Genomic DNA, 13847 nt, shown 5'->3' with positions numbered 1-13847 from the left:
ACTCTGCTCGAAAAATGCACAGAACCATTTCACGTGGAGAGTTTTATTACATAAATAATTTTGTCCTGTCCTAACAACTTAGTCTACAAAAAGCCCCACACTGTGAACTGCTTATCATACAAAACTCTCCCTCTTACCAACTTTATAATGCTTTTACAAAATTGTTTAATGAATAGCATTAACTTTCACATGAATATTCAAATTCTCTATGTAAACCCTGAAAGGATCCACCATCTCCAAACTATCTCCAAAGTCTGTCTGTATAAGACACTGCTCCCGTTTCATTCTCAGCTATAATAACTAATACCTTAATTATCATCAGAACCAAGACCATTTAATATCACTGCCCCTAATCTTTTTTCAAATAGGAAACTTGAACACAACTGTAATTCTTTTAAGAATCTTTATTGAATTTTTTTTTGAACAATTTAGTTTGCTGGATCTCGATGCAGTTTATAAAAGAACGTCAGCCCAGTTTCATATAAACTGCAATCAAAAAAGTAACTTGTCAAAGAAGTTATCTGAAGTTGCAAGTTATTTTTTGTAATAATGCAGAACAGGAAAATGTAAGCATGCTCTCAGACGCAGGCGCTCCTGTGTGCTATGGAGTTACTTTGAAGAGCTTGCTAAGGTCTGCGGGCAGTTTATGGAATGCAATCATTCTCTCCACAATTTTGGTACATGAGAATAAAACTGATATTTATGAAATATGTCTTTTTCTCAAAAAAGTTGAGGCAGCTTTTGTTGAATGCTATCTGTGGGAGTACACTTGATAACCTTGAACTGTACTAAGAGAAACAGACAGCCAGGAGGCCATGTTCATGCTGAAACTTGAAAACATCCCTCCAGACGTGTTGATTTCCCAGAAAAGGGAGAGGATAAAACACTAAGCACAGTTGTCCCTTGTCTTACAGTAGCAGAACACACCAAGAAACTTTACATAAGAAGGGAGCAGATGCCCTTCACTGCTTTCAGTCAAGGTCAGTGGCGGCTACAGTGGAGGGTGGAGGTGCAGCAAGCCTAGGACAGGACAGAAGCTGAAGTCTACATCTCATGCATAGCTGTCCTTGTGCTGTCCTCGCGTGGTTCTCAGACATCCGAATTAGAACTGAGGTTTGTTAACCTGGGGTCCGCGTTGATTTCATATCTGTAATGATACCCTTCCATGTGATCCCTGCAGGCATCTCTGATGTTATGCATCCACTTTTTTATCCCTTTGCGGTTCAAATACAAAACCAGTAGGAAAATGGCGCCTATCAGGGCTAAAACAATACCCAGGAAGACATAAGACGTCTGCAGGGATGGAGGAAGGATAGGGTCACAGTCCAGGTCGGAGCTGTTGAGTTCCAAGAGGACCCGATTCCTCATTTTTTCCGGGAATGCACAGGTGAGCCTGGCTTTGCCCTGCACTACCTCTGTCTCCTTGAGCCAGGCCACCATGTCCGCCATGTGGCAGTCACAGACCCAGGGATTGTCGTCCAGGAAGACCCTGACGTGGGGCAGGCTTTGCAGCTCTGCCAGGGTGCCGTTGTGCAGGACCTTGAGGGCGTTGTTCTCCAGGTGGAGGCTTTCCAGGTGTGTCAGGTTGCGGAAGGACACGTAGGTCAGGCTCACCAGCGAGTTGTTGCGCAGGTCCAGGTGCCTGAGGCCGGGCAGCTGGGTCAGGACGTCGCGGGGCAGGTAGAGGAGGCGGTTGCTGACCAGCTCCAGGCGGCGCAGCCCGCGCAGCGCGTGGCCCGCTCGCAGGGCCGCGGCCACCGCACCCTCAAAGCTCCGGTTCTGCCGCTCGGCCGCAGGGGGCACGATGCGGTTCAGGATCAGTTCCACCAGGGGGCTGGGGGCCGCGACGCTGGCGTTGCCGCCCGAGAAGGCGAAGGGGCTGAGGTCGGCCAGCGGGTTGTGGCTGAGGTCGAGCTGGCGCAGGCTGGGCAGATGCTCGAAGGCGCCGGCGCGCACCTCCTCCAGGTGGCTGCCGCTGAGGTTGAGAGCGGCCAGCTCGGCCAGCGGCGGCCGGCGGGCGAAGGCCCCGGCGGGGAGCACTGCCAGCTGATTGCCGGTGAGGAAGAGGTTGCGCACGTAGGGGGGCAGGTCCGCGGGCACCTCGGTCAGGTTGCGGTTCACGCACTTGACGGTGCGCGCCGCCTCGGAGCACTCGCACGCCGGGGGGCATCGGTCCGGCAGCTGGGGCTGGGCGGACGCCGCGAAGACCGGGAACGCCGAGGAGGCGGACGAGGACGCAGAGGAGGGGAGGGAGGACGACGAGACCCAGCCCAGGAGGACCAGCGCCAGCCGCGCCAGCCGCAGCCTCCCGTCCCCGGCGGCGGGGCCCCGGGAGCACCCCCCAGGCATCGCGGCTCAGGTCTCCCCGGAGCTGGGCTGGGACGCTGCCCGCTCCGAAGGTTCGGGAGGTTGGGCCCGGAGGGCGCGGGCCAGCCGGAAGCGTCTGGAGAAAACTTTCGTCTTGTGGAAGCTGAGGAGGGCCGCCGCCGCCGCCGCCGCCGCCGCCGCCGCCGCCGCAGGAACTTGGCTAAACCCCTCGCCGCCGGGCCTCCCCCTCCCGGGGCCGAGTCCCCGGCCCCTTCCCTCCAGAAAGTACGCACGGCGGGTCGGGACGCTCAGCGCCGCGCTCCTCCTTCCGCGCCTCTTCCAGCAGCCGCCCCCGGGTGGCACCTCCTCGCCTCTTTTGTTGGCGCCTCGCGCAGGATCCGCGGCGCGACCTGGGACAAGCGGGAGAGAAGCGTGAGGAGCAGCGGCGCCCGCAGCTCCCCGAGTGCAGGAACCGGCCTCTGCCAGCCAAGTCGTCCCCACTCGGCACCCGAGACCTCCCTCCTTTAAGCCCGTCCGAGCCTCGCCTCCTCCATTGCGCCACGCAGATCCGTACCCCGGGAGAGGGGCGCGCGACCCGAGATGCCGGAGCGCAAAGGCTTCCTTCTGCTGCGGCCCCTACTATATATACCCTTGCAGCTCCCGCCCTCCTCCTTTCCCGATCCGACTCGTCCCCCCGCCCCCCGCCCCGCTCCCCCGCATCGAACTTCTCGCCTAATCCCCAGCGCCTCCCGGCCAAACTTCTCACTCTCCCAGGTCCTTCCCCCCACCGTCTCCGCAGACGACCTGCCTTCCGGGGTCCCCGCCCCCCGCCCGGACTTCTCCTCCCAGCCCAGGTGAGGATGAGAGGGAAGTTTCATGTTACAGGAGTATTTTCATCTCTCAGAACCCTCTTGGATTAAGTGGAGGAGCGTATAGCTGGCGCCAAGCCCGCGCCCCCGCCAGCCCCTCGGATCCGAGGGCGTTCCAGTCATCTCCGAAAGGGAGGGGAGAGGCCGCGAACAAAGCGACGGCGGAACCCGGACCTGCGCTCCTCTCCTGCCCGAGGGCGGGGAGGGGCCCCGGACCCGCCTTCTCCGCTGGCTCCCCACCTCTCACCTCCGCGCGCCCGCCCGCCACCTCCCGAGACAACTCCCAGTCCCACCAGAGTCGCGGGGACTTCTCGGGTCCGAGCTGCGTGCCGACTCTCCTCGCACCCCAGCCCCAGGCCCAACCTCCGCAGCTGGGAAAAACCAATCCGGGGGGCGGAGGAGGGCAGGCCTGCCGGAGTGGCTGCTCCGGCCGCGCGGCCAGCCTCCGCGGACCTCGGTGGGGGGATTGAATAAAGGAGGCGAGGGGGGAGTCTGCGCTGCGCACCTCCTCCTGGTGGAAACTGACGAGGAATGCACCGGAAAAGGTGAGGGAATCCCTTCTTCTCCCCCTTCCCCGACATCCTGTGGTGGTTCCTCGTTTTTCATGCTGGACTTACCTTGGACAGGAACAAAACCGCTGGTGAATCTCGTGGAATTCGTCCTGATTCGGGCATTTATGGCAGTAACCGGGTAGATTGAGGCGTGACAGAGCAACGCGAAGCAGCAGCGTAAAGAAGGGAGCTGACAACGCACGGCGGCAGCGGTAAAACGCCCAGCAGCCTGCAAGGGAGTTTCGCGAGTCTTCCCACCAAAGTGATAGCATTAGACTGCCAACTTCAGATTTAGGTGTAATTAACGCGTCCCTACCTGTCCCGCCCCCGCGCTTCTCCGGATAAGTTACGGAACTTGTGAAGCGAGACAGCTAACTTTAAGAAGAAGGGGGGGAAAAGATTGGTGGAGAAGAGATTCACTCTTGATTCATGAGCTTTTCCCTTCCCCAAATTAAAAGCAGAAGGAAAAAAACGGCCGCCAAAGCGTCCTAGAAACAAAAGGCATACAGAGAGGACGTGAGTCACCCGGAAAGCGGACCCGCCCCGCTCACCAGATGTGACAGCGATGTGTCAGTGCAAGTCACTTAAGATGGGAGAGCTCACGGGGTGGGAGTGGGAGGGAGGCCGCCTGGGGAGAGCAGAAGTTTGGTACCAATGTCTAACGCCCCAGGAGGCGCCAGGTAGGCAGGGAACCGAGAGGCTGAAGTCGGGAAAGGAGACTCAATGACTGAGTATAGGGGGGATTTGTTACATCGGAGAGGTTTGGGGTCCTGCAAGCTCAATCCTTGCTCTCTCAATGACTCTGTATCTCCTTCTCCCGATCAAATAATTTCCCTGAAAAGATGAGAAGGTGCTGGTTATTCAAGGCTTGTTCGTTTTAGAAAGAAAATGGCAATTAGAGAAAACAGTTTGGGGAAATTAAGGTCTGGTAATAGGAAAAGGATCGAATAAAGAATGCCGAAGTTTGTGCCTGTGACGTGTGCCTTTAGTGTGAAAAAAGACCCCAACTCTCAAGTTGATTCCTTATTACTTTTATGGGAAGAGATAGTCTGCAGAGCCAATAGCCAAAATGACCCAGACAAGACCTGGAGGGGTTGGAGGATGCAACCATTTGTGCAAAAGGCCAGTTTTGTTCACTTGTATCTTCAGCACGTTTATCTAAATCTCTTTCTTGTTTTTAAAAGTGTTTTTTAACACGAATGTGAAACACTTTGACAAAAGAATATGAAAAGCTGTAGTGATGTTCTCTATCCCGATGGTGGTGGTGGTTACATAAATCTATACATGTGTCAAAATTCATAGAACTTTGTACACCGAAAAGAATCAGTTTTACTGTATGATAATTTTTAAACAAAATTAATTACTCATGGGAAAAAAAACTGTAGTAATGCTCTGGCATGATATTAATTCTGGTTCTGCTCTGTTTAGGAGAGTGAGAAGCACTTTAGAATTTAGAAAGATACATTTTCATCCAATCTTAGAGTCAACTCGGCAATATAGATACCATTAGTACTATTGTCTTGTTATTCGTGTTATTATTCTGTTTTACAAATGAAAAAACTGCGGCTCTGAACTGAGGATAGCTAGCATTGACAGTGTCCTTTACTTGCCAATCCCTGTGCTGATCACTTTACAGAAATTATCTCTTTTGTTCTTCCCATCAGTACTCAGGTAGGTTCTCTCACTGCAGTTTTAAAGAGGAGAAAAACTGAGGCAGGAATAAATTATATAACTTGTTCTAATGTGTGGTGGAGGTAGGGACCAGGCCCAGATTTGTCTGCTTTTCGTAAATATCTCACATTCTGCCTCTAGGTAAAATTGAGGAGTTTGTGCAAAGTCCTAGTCTGTACCACTTAGGCAGAACCAAAGCCTCTCCCCTGGTTCTCTTTCTCCTGATTTTCTTGTACTTTCTGCAGCTGGCAGTTGGTTATGGCTGCTGAATCAGGACTCAGAAATTTGGGGTCATTTTTAGCTCCACCACTTACTCATTGTGTGGCTTCTGTATACCTCTGTTTCTTAATCTGTAAAATAGGACCACTAATAAAACGTTATGGCATTTCCATGAGAATTGAGAGAACAGGCAAAGTTGCCTGTTATTATTGTGTTCTTCTTAATTACTCGCCCTCTCGCCATTTATTGTGCACCCACCATATCCCTGTAACTGTGTTAGTGATAGGAATCCAAGGATGAATAGTCTAAGGTCTCCTTCAAGTAGAATTGCCAGATTTAGCAAGTAAAAATACAGGACACTCAGCTAAACTTGAATTTCAGGTACACAGTGAATGATATTTTAGTATGAATATGTCCCACGCAGTATTTGGGATGTACTTACACTAAAAAATTTTGTTCTTTACCTGAAATTCTAACTTAACCTGGCATCCTGTATTTGGTCTGCTGACAAAGGAGTTCATAACCTGGTGGAAGAAACACAGAAACAAGAGCTTTCAGTGCAGAACATTGAATGCAGTTGAATATGTGTATCTTTCCAGTCTCTCTCTTTGTACATATTTTACTTCTGTTTTTGCTATTTTTTACATGAATGGGATCATAGTATATGTATTATTCATGATTTTTTTAGTTTTTAAAACAACCATATATCATTCTGTGTCCATACATATAGGTATGCTTTCTTCTTTATTTTATAGACTGCAAAATATTCTGTACTGTGGATTGTTTTACCACATTTTTTAACTGCCCTATTGAAAGACATTAAGATCAGTAACTACTTTTTAAAGAAGTTTCCTTCAAGTGAGAAAAGCTTACTAGGATCAGTTCTATTTTGATTGTCTTCAGCATCTCATTATCCAGAATTATCATACTTGCTTTACTCTTGACAGCTTGAAAATTTTTTTGTGCATGATGCTATTTACATGCTCTAAAGCAGAACAGAGCATTTCAGAGCACATTTTCCCCCATTTATTCTTCCATTCCAAAATAAAATAAAAGAAGGATCTGAATGTCCTAATGGAGAAGAAACAATCTAGTGTATTTCATAGGTCATTTTGTAGCCTCCAGGAAAATGTCTCTGCACTACTATTTATTTAGCACATTGTTCCTATAGGAACCGTTTTTCTTCTAATGACCCAAAGGAGAGTCATTAGTAAATTTTTGAGATATTGCTGCTAAATCCTGGAAAGGCAAGGAATAATGTATATTTTTAAATGATGGGCGATTATGGCTACCCTCATATTAACTGGAAGAGAGAAACCATGTGGTGCAGCATGGACAAACATCAAGGTTATTTAAGACTAGTTAATTTTGGTCTCTGCCTTAAATTAGCAAAGGAGTTGATAAAGGTGAACACTCTCAAGTCTAAAAAATTTCTAAAACAAAATCAAACATTGGTGAATGTCGAACACACATGTCGTAAAACCATGAACCAACACTTAAAACCGGAACAATCAACTTGACAGTAAATTTGGGGGGAAAAATATATATATATATATTTTTTTTGTGGTATGCGGGCCTCTCACTGCCGTGGCCTCTCCCGTTGCGGAGCACAGGCTCCAGACGCGCAGGCCCAGCGGCCATGGCTCACAAGCCCAGCCACTCCGCGGCATGTGGGATCCTCCAGGACCGGGGCACAAACCCGCGTCCCCTGCATCGGCAGGTGGACTCTCAACCACTGCGCCACCAGGGAAGCCCAGGGAGGGAAAATATATTTTAATTGCTAATGATTAAAAAGAAAACTCTTCTCATGTGCTGATTTCAAATCATTTGTGAAAGAAATAAGCTTCTTGTCTGAGATACATAAACTAAGTAAAATATTAACTAGGGAATGGGTTGAGAAGGACATATTTGTTTCATGAGTCAGTACAATGGGGGTTGGAGCTAGTAAAAGAAAATATAGCGAAGACATTTCAGGATTTATAGAAATTAAATAAATACTAAAGAAAGAACAAGCTAAAAGGCTGTAAAATTGGAAAGATTAAACTGGATGTAAATATGTGATTCTTCAAGGATGAGAAAACCTTGAAACGTAAATAAAACAATTATATAGCAATCTGCAGAACTTTCCAAATAGTGAACATTACAGGATTATTCAACTTTAAGTGTATTTAACTTTTTAAGTCGTTACTGTATGCCCTCCACCTATTTGATGTTCTTGGGGTACAGAGGTAAATAGGATAAAAATCCCTGCCTTCAGATAACTCACAGTCTAGTGGTGAAGGCAGATTACCTAACAGTTACAAAACATGGTGACTGCAAGGGTCGTGGTGGAGTGGGGAGACTAGAGAAGACTTCATGGGGCAAGTAATGCGTGAATTGCATTTTGAAGTATTAGTAGGAACTTGTTAGACAAAAGATTGGCAAGTTGGTGAAAAGACTTAGAGAACTTGTTCAGGTTTAGAGACTACATGGGGAAGAGCACAGCACGCATTGGAGAGAGTGGTACAAGGCCAGATTTGAAACACGGTGGGATCAGATTACTGCCCTCTATTGGAAAAAGCTTGATTTCATCCTATAGAGCTGGGGAGCCTGTGAAGATATTTAGCAGGGGAACGACGTGATCAGATGTGCATTTTACAAAGATCACCTCTGCAATCTGTTTGAAGGGTAAGTTATAGGCAGAGAGACTGAGGGCAGGGAGAGAAATTGGGAGATCCAAGTGATGCCTGTTGAAGAACTAAACTAAAGCAGTGTTAAAAGATTGACAAGGCAGGAACAGATTATATAGACCAGTGGTTCTCAACAGGGTGACACTGCCCCTAGTGGGCATTTTGGATATTTGTGGAGGCATTTTCTGTTGCCACAATCATTGGGGAGAGCTACTTGGCCTTTAGTGTGTAGAGGACAGGGATGTTAGCTATCCTGCAATTAGAGAGACAATATCATACAATGAAAAATTATGCTGCTTCCCACATGACTTTCAAGTATCCATCTAGGCATTCTTTTAGGTGAAAAACCTGATTATAATCATCTCAGCCTAGAAACAACTCCATTCTACATTTAAATTGCAAATAGTTATAAAATGGTTTTAATATACACTGAATTTTCCAGGAATGCAGCTACCATGTTCATTGAAGAAAAAATATTGTTTTGTTTGGGACTCTACCAAAATTTTATCTCTTACAGCTATGCCACTCATGCTATTTGAGACAGTAATACAACCCAACTGTATCAGTGTGCATTTGTATTTATTGCATTTACAGTAATTCTTATTTCAAAATGTCTAATGTAAAGACAAACTATTATCTTTTCACTATTCATTTGAATCTTAGTCTAATTTCTCTTAAATCCTAGCCTGTTTATAAGTAGGTGGAAGTGAATTACTACTTCATTAGATCGTCTAGTATAGTTATTTATATGTTATACTACATGTTAGTTAACATTTAATTATGCTCCTTTTATTTCTCTCTTATATTATAGTTGGTATAATATATATTTTAAATTTTGTGTGAAGGTATGCTTTATATAAAGGGGCTTTTAAAATACTTGTTTTAAAAAGTTTGAAAGTAACCTGTATAGATACTTAAGAGGTAGAATCTATAAATCTTGGTGATTTATTCAATATGGAGGCAAGAATACAGGCATTTATAATTCTAAAACATGTAACATAATAGTTTCTCTATTTTAAATGATGCCCAAGAGAAATCCTAATAACCCTAGATTGAAGAGTCAAGTTTGACTGTAAGGAAGCTGAAAAATACCTAGAGTAAAGGATGGAACAGTGAATTTATTTGCTTGAAGAAGACCTGGCTTATTTGGTTGAAATTATTGTCTTTTCAAAAGAAATTGTCATAAATATTTAAATCAGCAGTGTTACCTAATACTCCTTTTCTAATGTAAATTAATTCAACTTTGAAGTTGACACTGAAGATTTTCCATTTCTCTAGTCCTTGCCCAAATTGGGTTCTAAACCAAAACTGGAATTCAGCCAAGCAATGGGAACAGTTGCAATTGTAGCTACCATCCAAATTTAATTAATTTCAATTAAATTTAATACAGTTCAATAAATGTTTACTAATGTGGCTTTTTTGTATGGAATTCACTTTGTCTTCCAAACAGAGCCACCGCCAAAGCCAGAAATTTTCCTTAAAAATTTTCTAATCCTGGCACATTGACAGGCAATCTATTGCATGTCCATGGCAGAGGTTCAGCAGATAGACTTGGGCCAAAGCTCAGATATATGACCCAGGTGTCTCTAATCTGTTTTACAAGTCTTATCCAGTGAGCTAAAGCACATAGGTCAGTAAGTTGCCTGCTAGCGCTGCTTGAAATATTCAAAGCCAATAAGTGAATATTTATCAGATCTGGTTTAGCTCCCCATATAAAAGTCCAGGAAGAGAAGGCTGAAAATATTGTGTATTTTGGAATAGAATTTTACCACATTACCTTGGCAGTGAAAAAAAGAATGAAGTTAAAGAGTTTAACTAGAGAGACAAAATCAAGCCAGCATCAAATCATATGGCCTGAACAGTGGGTGGGTGTTGAGTATGTGTTTTCTATATTTAATAACAAAATATTTTAATTCATTTAAAATGGTAGAATAAAGGAGTTGGGTGCAAAGGGCATGTCAGAGGATCCCTATTATTGAACTTGAACAAAAGCCTGCTGGAGGAATGTGTGACATCAGGAGGTACTTGAACCCACAAAATATTGGTGTGATGACATTTGCAAAGACGTGATATTCAAAATAGGTTACAACTAGTATGGCACAGCCACTGACCAGTAAGTGTTCAATAATCAGGGTACCACCCATCAACAAGTAGTAGGGCTTTGGTGTTGCAAGCTGCCTGAATACAAGCAATTATGTATATACTGAAGGTTTCCTATTCTCTTGGCACCCTCCACAGTACAGGCAATCATTAAAATTGTTCCATAACTTTGAAACTTTAATCTAAGGAATTGGAAATCTTCCTTAAAATAAGAAAATAATCAGTAGTTATGAATAAATTGAGTTTATTCATTATTTGTTAGATTAATTAACTTTGGAGGGCATAAGTGCTTCTAGGCACTGTCCTGAGAACTGAGGATGCAATGGTGAATTAATCAGACAAAAGCCTTGTTTTCATGGAAACTTATTGTTTCCATCAGTTTATTAAATCAATTAACTCAAGTGTGGGAAATCTAGTTTTCTTTTTTAATTGAATTAAAATATTTTGTTATTAAATATAGAAAACACATAACAACAGAGGATTGTATAACAAAAGCTTGTGTCTACTACTCAGCTTTACAAATCCTAATATTTGGTTTCTTTTTCAGTTTTCTTTTGTATATAATTAAAGTGAACAAATTGATAAGTTTTGACATATACACACATTCTTGAAACCATCATTCAAGAAAATTGACATATAACCCTGAAAAGTTTTCTCATGACCTTTTATAATCTCTCTATCCACATGTCACCCTCACCCCAACCCATGCCCAGGCAACCATTAATTTGATTTCTGTCACTATAGATTAGTTTGAATTTTCTAGAATTTTATGTAAATGGAATCATACAGTATGTGCTCTTTTTTATCTGGCTTCTTTTCACTCAGCATAATTAATTTGGGATTTATACATGTTGTTATGAGTATCAATAATTGATTTTCATTTCTTTACTAAGTAGTATGCTATGATGTAGATATAGGACAATTTGTTTATCCCTTTACCTATTGATGGACATTTGAACTTTTCCCAGTTTGGGGCTATCACATATGAAGCTGCGATAAACATTCACATTCAAGTCTTTGGGCAAATGCTTTCATTTCTCTTGGGTAAATATCAAGAGGTGGAATGGATAGGTCATATGGTAGATTCATTTTTAACTTTTTCAGGAATGCCAAACTAGTTTCCAAAGTGGTTATACCATTTTACAATTCTCCCCTCAGTGAAGAAGACTTCCAGTTGCTCCACATCCTTCCAACACTTGATATCGTTAGATTTTTTTTAACTTTAGATATTCTAAAACGTGTAGTGGTATCTAATTTTGCTTTTAGTTGTTGCTATGATGTTGAGCATCTTTTAATGTGTGTATTTGCTACCTGTGTATCTTCTTTCATGAAGTGTCTGATCAATTCATTTGTCCATTTTTATTGAGCCATTTATCTTCTTACAATTGAGGTGGTTTTTTTTTTTTTTTTTTTTTTTTTTTTTGCGGTATGCGGGCCTCTCACTGTTGTGGCTTCTCCCGTTGAGGAGCACAGGCTTTGGACGCACAGGCTCAGCGGCCATGGCTCACGGGCCCAGCCGCTCCGCGGCATGTGGGACCGGGGCACAAACCCGCATCCCCTGCATCGGCAGGCGGACTCTCAACCACTGAGCCACCAGGGAAGCCCTACAATTGAGTTTTAAGAGTTCTTTACATATATATTCTAGCTATGAAGAAATAATAATAAATTAGAGTTCTACACCTAGACAAACATCATTGAAACTCCTGATTTAAGGAAATAGTAAAGAATCCTACAATTATCTAAGCAAAATTGGCACTGGGCGAGGGAAGAAAAATTTAACTGATTTCAGAATTTTTTCTGCTTTATTAGATGCTAGAAGAATTTGGAGCTCTATGAGTAGCCTCAGTTTTTAAAAATAATTTCTTTTTTGAAATATATAATGCATTTAAACAGTTGAAAATTCAAAAGTGGCAGGAAGGTAATACAAGGGGAAATCTCCTTCCAATCCTGTCCCTCAGCTATCCAGTTAACGTCTCCATAGACAGCCGACTTTTTTCAGGTTTCTGTGTATATCTTTCCAGTTAGATCTTATGCACGTGTATGCAAATTCCTTTTCACAAATAACTGAACACTACACATTGTTCTGCACTATGTTTAATTGAACAATGAGACTCAGAGATTCTTCATTCTTAGGGTAATAATGGGCAGATGGTGTTCACTAGACTGTTTATTAGCTACCTATTGCTGTGTAATTAACCACCTCCAAACTCAGTGGCTTAAAACAATTCTTTATAAGCATAGCTTATGCATCTGTAGGTTGGCTGAGGATTGGATCATTTGGGTTGGGCTTGGTTGGCAACCTCTGCTAATCTGGGCTGGCTCACACTTCTGCAAATTGATTTGATTGGTGGGCTCTATTCTAGGTTGGGCTTGACTGAAACACCTTATCTGAAGACAGTTCTGCTCCAAATGGCTATTACCTTCCTCCCAAGACCAGTGGAATAGCCAAGGCAGTAGAAGCACGAGAGCAAGCAAGCTTAATCCATATAAGTCCCTTTTAAGATACAGCTGGCATCACATCTATCACCACTCTGTCAGCCAAAGCAAAATCAAATGCTAAAGCCAAGGAATAAGGAATTAGACCCCTCAGGTGCACAGTGACCGAGTGCTGCAAAGTAAAATGGCAGGGGCTTGTATAGAGGATGGGCTGAAGAAATGGAGCTAGTGCTGCAATCTACCACAAACTGATATACCACGATTTATTTCAACAACCCCTATTAAGAGATTTTCAGCTTTTTGCTATTACAAGCAATGCAGCAATGACTGAGTACACATGTCATCTTTCACATATGCCAGTATAGCTCTAGCATAAATCCTTAGAAGTGAACTTCATGGTTAAAAAAATATGGGCTTTTATAATTTTGATAGGTATTGTGAAGCACTGTTTGGAGATTATTGTAACAATGTATATTCCCATCAGCAATGTTGGGACTATGTTATCATTTTTTTTTATCTTTGCCAGTCTTGCACATGAAAATATAATTTTTGCATAGCTCTAATATGTATTTTTTAATTATAAATGAGGTTGACAATCTTTTCATATGTTTAAAAACCATTTGTAATTCCTTTTTAAATCCATCTGTTCATATCTTTTGCCCATTTAGTTCTAATGGGTTTTTAAAAAATTTTCTCAATTGATTTATATATCTTAAAGAAACTAACACTTATTAAATTAAGGGTACATGCAAAAAAAAAAAAGCTCCTATAATTAAAAACAACAAGCAGGGGCTTCCCTGGTGGCGCAGTGGTTGAGAGTCCGCCTGCCGATGCAGGGGACACGGGTTCGTGCCCCGGTCCGGGAAGATCCCACATGCTGCGGAGCGGCTGGGCCCGTGAGCCATGGCTGCTGAGCCTGCGCGTCCGGAGCCTGTGCCCCGCAATGGGAGAGGCCACAACAGTGAGAGGCCCGCGTACCGCAAAAAAAAAAAAAAAAACCAAAAAAAACAAGCAGAACCATAGTC

The 13847-nt window shown here is 43.8% G+C and overlaps 3 protein-coding genes across 10 annotated transcripts in view; 1 reads left to right on the top strand and 2 right to left on the bottom strand.

Annotated features, from left to right (window-relative positions):
* Positions 1–389: 389 nt before the first annotated feature.
* TPBG (trophoblast glycoprotein) lies at positions 390–2446 on the bottom strand. Its single transcript, XM_082633418.1, has one exon. The coding sequence runs from the start codon at positions 2347–2349 to the stop codon at positions 1090–1092; it is 1260 nt and encodes a 419-aa protein (XP_082489544.1). The 5' UTR covers positions 2350–2446; the 3' UTR covers positions 390–1089.
* Positions 2356–3786, bottom strand: LOC309810987 (uncharacterized protein; the record flags this gene model as incomplete). 3 transcript variants are annotated; one of them, XM_082633419.1, is made up of 2 exons in its annotated part: positions 3424–3786; positions 2356–2717 (listed from the first exon to the last, which is right to left on the bottom strand). In XM_082633419.1, the coding sequence occupies exons 1-2, from the start codon at positions 3755–3757 to the stop codon at positions 2356–2358; spliced, it is 696 nt and encodes a 231-aa protein (XP_082489545.1). In that variant the 5' UTR covers positions 3758–3786. The 3 variants fall into 3 exon arrangements, with proteins under 3 accessions (XP_082489545.1, XP_082489546.1, XP_082489547.1); XM_082633420.1 differs by having other exon boundaries at positions 3470–3786; XM_082633421.1 differs by lacking the exon at positions 3424–3786 and adding an exon at positions 2882–3417.
* The window catches only part of IBTK (inhibitor of Bruton tyrosine kinase), a 187490-nt gene continuing 177279 nt past the window's right edge, over positions 3637–13847 (top strand). For 4 of the 6 annotated variants that reach the window (XM_082633402.1, XM_082633397.1, XM_082633399.1 and 1 more), the window contains exon 1: positions 3637–3721. The gene's annotated coding sequence lies outside the window, so the exon portion shown is untranslated. The remainder of the gene's footprint in view (positions 3722–13847) is intronic. The other 2 variants (XM_082633403.1, XM_082633401.1) reach the window with 2 other exon arrangements.

Source organism: Mesoplodon mirus, assembly GCF_964341445.2.
Source record: "Mesoplodon mirus genome assembly, chromosome: 10".
NCBI classification, from domain to species: Eukaryota; Metazoa; Chordata; class Mammalia; order Artiodactyla; family Ziphiidae; genus Mesoplodon; species Mesoplodon mirus.
The sequence above is the reverse complement of the archived record's forward strand: the minus strand, read 5'-3'. Positions and strand labels throughout refer to the sequence as shown.

Excerpts from the sequence above, each read along its gene's own strand:
- TPBG (XM_082633418.1), bottom strand. The coding sequence starts at position 2,349 with ATGCCTGGGGGGTGCTCCCGGGGCCCCGCCGCCGGGGACGGGAGGCTG.